Genomic DNA, 11,806 nt, shown 5'->3' with positions numbered 1-11,806 from the left:
AACACCACCATTCTTACAGAAATTCAAAGGCATCATTTTCTTTCCAAAGACTGACAGATACATTTGTAACTTCCTCTATTACTTTACCCCAGGAGTCCTCCACTTTGGACTTTGTCCGGTTTGTTTCCTCAACTGCAAAACCACTGTCCAGTCGTTTACATGGGTCCATGGGATCAGTCTTACCCTCCCCTCCATCTGCTCCTTTTCAAAACCAGCAGCACTTCACTGGGCCGGGTCACCTCTGGACCTTCCGGGACAGAATTGCCACCTGCCCCACCCCCTGGAGGAAGTGCTTCCGCTTCAAGCCCAAAGGAAGCCGTCCTTCGCTTGCTCAGCTGCCCATCAAGGGCGTGATCTGTAGACAGTGGGCAGAGGGTGGGTGTATATTTGGTGTATTTTTACATTAAAATGCATGTATATAATGCTGTAAACCCCAGATGAATGCAAATGTGCCTATAACTGACTATTTGGTCCTGAATCGTACATTTTCTTTGTCCATTCATTTCACACAGTTCCTTTAGCAGACTTCCATAGTAAAGTAAGAATTGTCATTCATCTTGCAACTATGCCCAAACTAAGCAATTTGCCAAAACGTTTCCCAGCTTCTAGATGTAAGGTACATCTAGAAGATGGGATCCAATTAAATCTTGATTCACTAACCAAATTAAGACCTGATTTCTAACTTTAGGAACTTGAGGTTATGAACACTTTCGTTTCATACCCCCTGTATCCAATTAGCTCTTCCTACTCTCTCCAACATTTATCAAGTGTCCGCCACAGCCAGGCACTGAAATGGATGCAGATGTGAGGATTTATAAGGTATGGACTGTGGTATACATGCTGTCATCTCTGGATTTATTGTCTGCTCTGATAAATGAAAGACACTGCAGAAAACATTATGCTGGCAACATTTAATTTCATTGACATCAAAGAAAGGGAAGACCTATCCAAAGAAGGCTTTACAGCAAATGGAGCGTGCACAGGGATGTCAACCTGTGGGCCCCTCCTCTACGGCTCTGTGCACGTGGCCCAGGATGTGCACACAAGGGTGCTCACAGCCGCGCCGGCAGCCCGGTGTCAAGAGACGACCCGTTAAATCCCAGTGCATCCCTGCAACAGAGCATTACACAGTTGTTAAGAGGAATGTCGTAATGCTGCAGTGCAGTGGTATGGAATGACCTCCAACACTCACGAAACAGAAAAGCAGAATGCTGAACAACACATGGCATGCTGTAAAACCATTTGTCTTTTTCAGTAAAAGGTCTGGAAAATTGTGTGTCTTTCCCAGGCTCTTTGCTGTGTTACCTCTGGGAAAGGAATTGGGGTCAAGGGGGGTGGTTAGCAGAAATCTGGCTTTTCTGTTTTAGGCATCATCCCATATGAAATTTGTCCAACAAACATGCGCTCATGGTATTTTGAAAGTTTTTAATTACAGTTTGTTCATTTCAAGATCATCAAGAGATGTGAACAATACAAATTCAAACCGTAAGATTTGTGTGTTGCATTTCCTGGAATTGGTTGTAGCCTCCCATTTTTGTGGGGGTCAACTCCACCTCTGGGGGCACTTGGGAGGTGGCAGCGTCCAGAGAAGCCCAGGAAGTGGTTTCCTTTCCACACAGGGCTGTTTTGTCTCCGAGGGCCTGGTTTTCATCCAGCAATATGATTTACTCTCTCCGCCTCTCCCTGCGACACAATATGTGGAAAGAATTAGATGAGAAAAAAAGTTTTGGCATTATGGTTGCAAAGGTAGGGCAGTTCTTTGCATTTTAGCCTGTGCTTTGCCAGGGAATGCAGAGGGCCTAAGGAAAAGGACGTTACTTATTAAACTCAGTATAAAACATGAACTCTGGGTAATAACAAAAGTGTGTCAGTAACAAAAACTTCTGGAAAAATAGCTCTGCCAATTCAAAATGTTATTGGCTTCATAAAGTAGCGGGAGAGATCTGTAGACAGGTTAAATTGCAAAGGCCAGAAAGGATTGTGTTTGAGAGTTTGGGGAGATTATGAAGTGATTGTTACCCTAATGATTTGAAAGGCTCATTTTTATTAAAGTATTAATCACTTATATGGCTTTACACATGAATATCCTAGGCAACAAAGGGTTAGACCTCTTGGGTGGGCATACTACAAATTAGATCCTGTAAGTGGAGCATTGCCTTAGCGTTGGAGGCATTGGAATCTTTCAGATTTTTTTCTCCAATCATTTTGCCCTCTAAATTATAAATGCAGAGCGATAGGAAATTATCAGTAGGGATTATTACCTACTTTTCCCTTACCAGGTTAATTAGAAACCTACCTGCCTTTGATTGAAATATACTCGAATTACAAAATACATGTTGTAAGACAGATCTAAAAATATATTTCTACTCACGTAGTAGTGAAGGGAAAAATTCAAGTTTTAATAAAAATCTTGATAAAAGGTTATGACTCGTTTCAAAACTTTAAGAACTGGCTTTTATTATTACATTATAGTCTGAACTATCTAAAATACGAAAATACTATCTTCCAGAGACTCCTTTCCCTCTTCTCAAACCCATGCTCCATGATATATGCATGTTAGTTATGACCACAAAACTGTAAACTGGGCATTTTGTGACCTCTTGGGGGAAGGTGGGTGATGACCTGACATGCTTTATTACTTTCTACTGAGTTTCAGAAAGGCATGAGAATTTTTATTTCATGGCCCCCCAAAGATCCCTGCCTCCTGGTATTCCCGCCCTTGTATTTTCCTCCCACAACGTACCAAGGTTGGTTCATGTGGCCAGTGGGACACAGCTGAGTGATGGTATGTCACTTCTCAGATGATGCTATAGAAGACTATGGCTTCCATCTTGGGCTTTCTCTCTCTTGGAACTCTTGGAGGGAAGCCCTGTCCTGAGCAGCCCTGTGGCCCCCATGCCAAGAGACCGAAACCTGCAAACAACTATGTGAGCGAGCTTGCCCCAGGCAAGTCCGGAGACTGCAGCCCCAGCAGACAGCTGAGACCCTGAGTCGGAAGCACCCAGCGAAGCCACTCCCAGATTCCTGCCTCTCAGAAGTTGTGTGAGATAGTATTTGTTGTTTTATACTAAGTTTTGGGGTGAGTTGTTACATGGGAATAGATAACTAATACACAAGAGTTTTCCAGAGTTTTTCTCCCCCGTAGGCAGAATGTGAAATGTAGAAACTGCCTACAAAGAGGATTACTGCTTAGATGCCACAGAAGATAAAGGGGAATCTTCCAGAGTTCCGCTAAGGTTGTGCCTGTCTTATCCAAGACCTGATGTCTTCAGAACCTTCCAGAGTTGTGTTCAATTTCTTTGCATTTGAAATATTTTTTTAAGATTTATTTTAGAGAGGGGCGCCTGGGTGGCACAGCGGTTAAGCGTCTGCCTTCGGCTCAGGGCGTGATCCCGGCGTTATGGGATCGAGTCCCACATCAGGCTCCTCTGCTGTGAGCCTGCTTCTTCCTCTCCCACTCCCTCTGTTTGTGTTCCCTCTCTCGCTGGCTGTCTCTATCTCTGTCAAATAAATAAATAAAATCCTTAAAAAAAAAAAAAGATTTATTTTAGAGAGATAGAGTGAGCGAGGGTGGGGAGGGGCAAAGGGAGAGGGAGAAACTTTAGTGGACTCCTCACTGAGCTTGGAGCCCAATGAGGGACTGGACCTCAAGACCCTGAGATCGCAACCTGAGCCCAAACTAAGAGACGCTTAACCGACTGGGCCACCCAGAGGCCCCTCTTTGCATTTGAAATCTTTAACAAAAGTAGGGTTTAAGCACTCTTCACCCAGTAGACCACTCTGGAACTTCCTGCATCCTCCAGAGGCAGGAGATTTGGTGTCAAATCAGAGGGCAGCCTCTGCTGCAGAGACAATGGCCTTACACCCACAGCCCCACCCTTCTCTTTCCCCACCTCATGTAACCTGGTTTAAGGCAAGTCCTTAGGGGGACACTGTGGGCTAATACTGTTGACCACTGACCCTCACCCCCAACCCTAGCTAGCATTCAACACAGGGCAATAAGCTTATCAGTTTTACCAACTGCCATTTCCCCCATTTTTAGGCATGAAGAAAAGAGGAAAGGATTGTGATTTTGTCGTTTTTATTTTCTATTTACCTAGAATCCAGGGTTGACAGCAACTAACGTCAGAGTTATTTATCCTGTTTCCATGGTAGATTCTATAACTGCTGTCCAATCACCAAGAGATTCTAGGTTCTCTTAATAAGTACTTGTAGAAAACCTAAACTGGATTTCACCGAATTCATTTAAACCCACTTCGAAGTATTTCCCTCAGTAACAATAATCCCCGACTTGTTTTTGCTCTAAAGAGATTAATGCCTGTACCAGTTTTTAAAAATCATGTATGCCACTAAGCGGCATTATTCGGCCTGGAGACCGGAAACAAGGAACAAAACACGATCTCAGGAACACTTTCAGGCTTTCTCCCCCGTAAAAAACTAACCCTCAAGGCGCGGGGCCCGTGAAGAGGAAGACCAGCCAAACTACCCTCACCTAAAGAACATTTTATTTCCAGATCACGAAATAAACAACACTCAACACCTTCAGTTCTGTGCTATTTTCTATTTTTTATTAACCAAACTGCAGGTTTTAATCAGACTTGCACTGTTTTATTAGAGTCAAAACCAAACTTCACTGGTCTCTTCTTCAAAGAGAACAGTTCAGTGCTTGCAAGCTGCAGATTCGATCGGGCCGTCTCAGCCACGTTTCAGGGACCACGGGTTGGGGCTGGCGGCTGCCTAGCAGGAGTCGTCATCCTCAAGGTCGTTAACAGCCACAGGATCGCTGGTGGGACCGGTGGCGGCGGCGGCGGCAGCAGGGCCGGCAGCGGTAGCCGCCGCGGCGTCTCCGCCGTACTGGTAATTCAGGTAGCGACTCAGCTGCACACTCTGCGCCACCACGTTGGTGCTGTGGCACGCCAACAACAGCAAGTTTCGAGGCTGTATACGGTAGGCGAAACGCATGAAGGCTAGCGAGTAGAAGATGAGCGCTGTTGTCATTCGGCCACTGATGATGTCAGGCGAGGCGTTCATATCCTTAAAGGCAGACACCGGTAGGCCGCAGTTGGCCACGGGACCCCAGAAGTGCGTGCTGGTCAGGTAGTCCCGGAACTCCTTGTTCTTCACATAGTCCCTCGCCCTCCGCCACAGTGCCGCCACCGTCGCCATGATCGCCAAGCCGTGAGAGCGAAATAACAGCCAGCCCACGATGACGTAGGACGCAGAGCGTACCCCGCGCAGCGTGGGCCCGTGACCTCGCGCCTTCGCGTGGCTGCCATAAAGCGCTCTACACAGCACGTGCGGCTGTCGTGCGTGCGTGCCTGTGGGCGCGGGAGGTGTAGCCACGCCCCCACGCCTTTGCGTGACTGCCGTAAAGTGCATCGGACGGGCACGTGCCGCTGTCACGTACGCCTTTGAGATGAAAGGCGTGGCCTCACCGTCACGCCTGAGCAGGACTGCGGTAAAGTGCAGGGCACAAATGCTCTCTTGTGTGCATGTATGTCTGTTTCTCAAGCAAGGGTGAAACCACAGCCTCGTCCTTCGCTCGCCATTGTGCTGAGACCACCATAAAACTCTCAGGGCTCCACGCGCCACCCAGGGAGGTGAGTGACCAGCTGTGTGCTTCTCCTCAACTATCCAAAGGGAAACTTTGCTCGTTCTGCCCAGTCTGTGGGCAGTGTTGATTAGATGTTGATAAAAAAAAATCCTTCAGGGGCGCCTGGGTGGCACAGCGGTTAAGCGCCTGCCTTCGGCTCAGGGCGTGATCCCGGCGTTATGGGATCGAGCCCCACATCAGGTTCCTCCGCTATGAGCCTGCTTCTTCCTCTCCCACTCCCCCTGCTTGTGTTCCCTCTCTCGCTGGCTGTCTCTGTCTCTGTCGAATAAATAAAATCTTTAAAAAAAAAAAAATCCTTCAACCAGGTACACAATTTTAGTCCTTACACAGTTTGCCTAAATGTTGCAGATATAGTGACGTTTCACCCCTAAACATTTCCGCATCTGGCTCTCAACAAGGACGTTCTCCTACTTAATCACGGTACAGTAATCCACTCAGATATTTAACATTATGTACAGTACTGTTTAATATGTAGTGCATACTTTAATTTTATAGTTTTGTGGCTGTTTTTTTTTTTCTTTTTCGTTGGGAGAGGGGAGATCCAGTCAAGATTCACATTTAGTTACCTCTTTTAGATTAATCTCCCATAGTCTAGAGGAGTTCCCAGCGTTTTATCTTTCATGACATTGACATTTTTGAAGAGTACAAGTCAGTGGTTTTTCAGAATATCCTTGATTTGGATTTATATGTTTTCTCATAATTAGATTAAACATTTGGGGGCAAGAATACTACACGTGGTGGTGTGAGCTTAGTGATCACAGTGGAAGGCACATGATGTCACTTTGTTCTGTCATTGGTGATATTAAGTTTGATTATTTGGTTAAGGCTTTGTCTGCCAGGTTTCTCCCCTCTGTAATCAACAGTCCACGGGTACCCTCTTTGAGAGTGTGTGGTAGTTCTACTCCAACAATCTTTCACCTAATAGTTAATATCCATTGATGAAAATTCTTAATGACAAAACTGATGATTATTTTCCAGGTGTTTTCTATTTTTTCTAATTGAAAATAATAACTCTTGAAAAGTAATTATACACTGAGATACTAATACTTTAGTGATTTATAAACAAGACCATGGTATCTTTAAAAATTAATACATTATCTTTGTTTCCATCCCAAATATTTCACATACGTACCTTAAAATATATAGTTTAACCATTGCTCAAAAGGAAAACAGCATAATGTTTAGATAACCTTTTTAAAATGCTTGGCTTCCACATTTGGACGACAGGTATAGTAGTGCAAATTAGTTCAGTATAAGTTTGAATTAATAAATCAGCAACCATGAATTGAAGGACATTTTAGGCCTACAGTGTCATCGAGCCTCAGATGCTCGAGGCTCCAGTGTCCTAAAAGAAAGGTCAGTTACCACCCCGTCCGCAAAAAAACTTTCAGTACTTGTAGATGATCTCACTTGGTTTGTTACTTCATTTTGATTACCTATTGCTGTGTAATAAATCACCCTAGAACTTAGTGGCTTACAACAACAGTCCTTTATTTTACTCACAAATTTGCAACTTGGGTGGGACTCAATAACTGTTCTTATCACCAGCTGTGGCAGTTCAGTTTAGGGCTGGAAGATCCACTTTCAAAATGGCTCACTAACATGGCTTGCAAGTAAATACTGGTTGTTGCCTGGGAGCTCAGCTGGGCCTGCTGGCTGGGAGGCCTCAGTTCTTTCCACAAGCTGCTTATACTTCCTCACAGTACGGAGGCCAAGCTCCAAAAATAAGAGTAACAGGAGAATCAAAAAGAAGCTATGTGGTAGGCAGAATTTTACCCCCAGTGACCCTTGCCCTGGCGTATCTCCCCTTGAGTTGGGTGGAACCTATGAATATGATTAGATTTCACTCCCATGATTATATGACAAAAGGGATTTTGCAGGTGTAAGTAAGGTCCCAAATCAGTTGACCTTAAGATAGGGAGATTCTGCACATGGGCCTGATCTAATCACTTGAGCCATTTTAATCTGGGTCCATTCTAGAAGCCAGAGACAGAGGATGTCAGAGATTTGAAGTGTGAGAGGGGTTTGATGTGAGGGAGATTACCTACAGCTGGCTTTGAGGGTGGAGGTGACCATGTGAGCAAGGAATTTGGGTAGCCTTGACAAGGAGCTGAGTGCAGCCCCCGCTGACAGCCAGCAAGGAGAGGAGGACCTCAAGTCCTATAACCACGAAAGAACTGAATTCTGCCAACAACACTGGGAGCTTGGAAGCAGATTTTCCCTTAGACCCTCTGAGAACTCAGTCCAGCCAACACCTTTCATTCATCCTGTGAGACCCTGAGCAGAGAACCCATTCGTGCTGTGCCTAGAATGCTGACCTACGGACCGAGCTAATAAGTGGGTATAAGCCACTAAGTTTGTGGTAATCTGTTGTGCTGCAGTAGGAAATCAATATCAGCTAGATTGGCTTTTGTGATCTAGCCTCAGAAGTCATATAACATTGCTTCGTCCAGTAACAAGCCCAGCAGCCCAGCCAAATTCAATGAGAGAGGACATAGACCCACCTCTCGAAGGCAGGAATGTCAGAGTCACACTGTAAGAGGAGCACGTGGGATGGGAAATATTGTGGCCACCTTTGGAAAACACAGTTTACCATATTACTTAACTTGAAATCACATAATTCTAGACCATTGGAGTTGAAAGGATCTCATGGATTATCTATAAAACTGGGATAGTCTTCCCTACTTCACAGCAGTATTGTGAGATTTAAATGTGTTGATCCTTGTTCAGTGCTTAGTGCAGGGCCTGGTATACAAGGGCTCAGTACATTTCTTTCATCATTATTGTCATCCATTCCAACCCCCTCATTTTACAAATAAGGCATGAAGCCTTAAGACATCGTGTCATTTTCCATGGTGACACAGTGAATTTGCAGTAGACCAGGATTAAGGTTTCCTATTTCTCCCATCAGTCCTCTGTACAAATCACTTTATTTAATTAAATTTATTTATTTGACAGAGAGAGCACAGGCAGGGGGAGTGGCAGGCAGAGGGAGAGGGAGAAGCAGGCTCCCCGCTGAGCAGGGAGCTCGCTGCAGGGCTGATCCCAGGACCTGAGATCACGACCTGAGCCGGGGCAGACACCTAACCCACTGAGGCACCCAGGCGCCTCATGCACAAATCACTTTAACATCTGATGTATTTCTCTCTTTCCAACTATGTTGTAAGTTCCCTCAGACCAGGGAAAATATCACCAAAGAAACTGTTCCTTCTCCCCACGAGCCTTTTTTAATGTGCTGACTGGACATGGTCCAGATTAAACAAGACAAGGTCTGCCTTTCGGTGGGATATTTTACAGCTAGAGAAATGGAAGTACAGGCAATGTGTGACTTTCCTGGTCAGTTCCAGGCCAATAGATGCAGGCTGAATACAGTCTTTGTATAAAGTTTGTGCCTCGTAGATACTTGTTGGTCCTTAGAGTTATAATGAACAATCCCAGCGGAGGGTAGGGCATGGTCGTGGAGCCTGGCCAGCACTTGAAGAGAAACTGGAGGAAGTATACTGAGCTAAGAATGAGCAAAGCTGTAGAGAATCCTGCCTGACTGAGGCAAAGATGGTGACAAGCGAGTTTTAGGATTAGGGAACATAAGGAACGTTACTGAACCCAAGCTCGGCTGCCCGCTGCCTGAAAGGCCAGTACTCCAGAGACGCGTGTTGATTGGAAAGGAATATGAGCTTTATTCAGGTGGCCGGCCACCTGGGGAGAAGGCAGACTTCTTGTCCAAAAGCCAACTCCGAGGTTTCTGCCTGGCCCAGAGATTTCTAAAGGGATTGAATCAGTTGAGGGAGTGCCATGGTCTGTGACATTTCTTGATTTATGTGCAGACTCCATGCTGCCAGCCACAGAGTTCTCTCTGTGCTCGGAAGTTGTGCGGGAAGTTCTGGAAGTTCCTTGGTGCCCCAGGGGGTAGTGGTGGGGAGAGGGGTTGTACAAGAAGGTCTGGTTCTTTGGTACTTCGGGGGTTGTGCAAGAATACTCTGCTCGTTCTGCAAAGGAAGACGGGTCTACAGCTAGGCAGAGGGAGGGCAGTAAAGTCATTGATGTGACTTAAAAGGAGAAAAACATTTTGCTAAAGGATGTTTTAGCTAACCAGAAAGTCGAGGCAGCCTCAAACAGATTTGCGGGCCTCTGTGGCCTGGGAAAGTTCTGGTCCTACATTCCCCAAGGCCAGTGGTCTGCAAATCTCAAAGAAAGTAAATCAGTTCCGTGACAGATCAAAGGCCTTAGGTGAGCAAGCCTGTTAACCTGAAGCAAGTTAACCCTTAAGACCGGCTGGGTACTATGACCGTAATGCTGGCCAGTGACTACCCTTCCCCACAGGTAAATTAGCCCCACTGTGGATTCCACTGTGTTTTAATAGAAGAGACTAAACAGCTAAAGGTTTATCATAATTTTAAATGATATTTCTTTACCATTAATATTATTGGAGGTGGCATTTCTTCCACATAAAGTGTTCAGGGTCTACTGTGTGACTCATCCTAGAGACACTAACATGAACATGGGCAGTAAGCTCACCGTCCTCTTTCAGAGGAAACAAGGGGAGAAGACAACTAAATACACATACGGATTCAAACCTTTGCCCAGCCCCCTCTTCTAACCAAAATTCCAGCTCACAGGGTCCTATGAGATCCTGCCTGATGTTAACAGCCCTAGCCCGACATGACCCTTCAGTGAGTTCCAATGCCGTGGACCATAGCATAACTTTATTTTAACTGTTCTTAACTTTATATTTTGAAATAATTTCAAACTCATAGAAAAGTTAAAAGAGTTTAAAGCAAGTATAACAAAGCAAGAAGTGTCAAAAGAACACCCACATATTCTTCACCCAGATTTACCAACTCTCAACTTTGTGCAATATTTCCTGTAAAGTTTTCTCTTCCTCAAAGGGTATTTCTTAAGAATGTCACTGTGCATTTCCTAAGCACATGGAGGCTCATGACTTTCTTTCTTTTTTTTTTTTTTTTAAGATTTTATTTATTTGAGAGAGAGTGGAGCGAGAGAACATGAGCAGGGTGGAGGGGGCAGGGGGAGAGGTAAAGGCAGGATCCCTGCTGAGCAGGAAATCTGATGCAGGGCTTGATCCCAGGACCTTGGGATTTTGACCTGAGCCGAAGGCGGACGCTTAACCCACTGAGCCACCCAGGCGCCCCTCATGACTTTCTGTTACATTACCATAGTACATCCATCAGAATCAAGACTTTTAACAATATAGTACCATAATCTGCAGTCCTTCTTCACATTTTGTTCATTGTCCCAATAATGACCTGTAATCACAGTTTTGTTTTTCTAGTCCAGGATCCAGACTGGGATAACACACTGCATTTAATCGTGATGTCTCTTTTATCTAGAACAGTTTGCCTTCCTCTGCCTTTCTTTGCCATTCATGACCTTGACATTTTTGAAGAGTACAGGCCAGCTATTTGATAGAATGTCTCTCAATTTGGGTTCATTTGATGTTTCTTCATGACGATCCTCAGGGTTCATTTTGGGCAGGGACCCCAAGAGAGTGTTGTGTCCCTAGTGCATCAGTCACATTAGGAGGCATGTGATGTCTGTGTGTCTGGTTATTAGCGATAGTAAGGCAGTGTTTGCTATGTTTCTCCACTTAAAGTCAGTGTTTTCCCCTTTGTAATAAGTAGTTTGTGGGGAGATACTTTGAGACTATGTAAATATCTATTTTCTCATCAAATATTTAACCTACTAATTTTAGCACCCATTGCTGATTCTTGCCTAAATTAAGTATTACTCTAATGATAGTGACATCCTATTTTTTTTAATTTTTTAAAAATGTTTTTAAGATTTATTTATTTGAGAGAGTGCATGTGCATGCATTCAAGCGAGTGGGCGGGAGGGGGAAGGAGAGGGAGAGAGAGAATCCTGAAGCTGACTTCCCGCTGAGCACAGAGCCCAACCTAGGGCTCGGTCCCAGGACCCCCAGATCATGAGCTGAGCCGAAACCAACAGTCTGATGCTTAAGTGACTGAGCCACCCAGGCACCCTGGCAACATTGTATTTTTTAAACTATTTTATGTCTTATGGGTTTCTTTTTTTTTTTTTAAGATTTTATTTATTTGAGAGAGAGAGAGACAAAGAGAGCAACAGAGAGTACAAGTTAGATGAGTGAGCACAAGTAGGGAGAAGAGGGAGAAGCAGACTCCCCAGTGAGCAGGGAGCCCAGGCAGGGCTCGATCC

General features: G+C 44.9%; 1 protein-coding gene across 1 annotated transcript; it reads right to left on the bottom strand.

Annotated features, from left to right (window-relative positions):
* Positions 1–4,096: 4,096 nt before the first annotated feature.
* On the bottom strand, positions 4,097–5,582 carry MPC1L (mitochondrial pyruvate carrier 1 like). Its single transcript, XM_034649984.1, has one exon. The coding sequence runs from the start codon at positions 5,377–5,379 to the stop codon at positions 4,738–4,740; it is 642 nt and encodes a 213-aa protein (XP_034505875.1). The 5' UTR covers positions 5,380–5,582; the 3' UTR covers positions 4,097–4,737.
* Between the last annotated feature and the right edge of the window lie 6,224 nt (positions 5,583–11,806).

The sequence above is a fragment of the Ailuropoda melanoleuca genome, chromosome X (genome assembly GCF_002007445.2).
Source record: "Ailuropoda melanoleuca isolate Jingjing chromosome X, ASM200744v2, whole genome shotgun sequence".
NCBI lineage: Eukaryota > Metazoa > Chordata > Mammalia > Carnivora > Ursidae > Ailuropoda > Ailuropoda melanoleuca.
The sequence above is the reverse complement of the archived record's forward strand: the minus strand, read 5'-3'. Positions and strand labels throughout refer to the sequence as shown.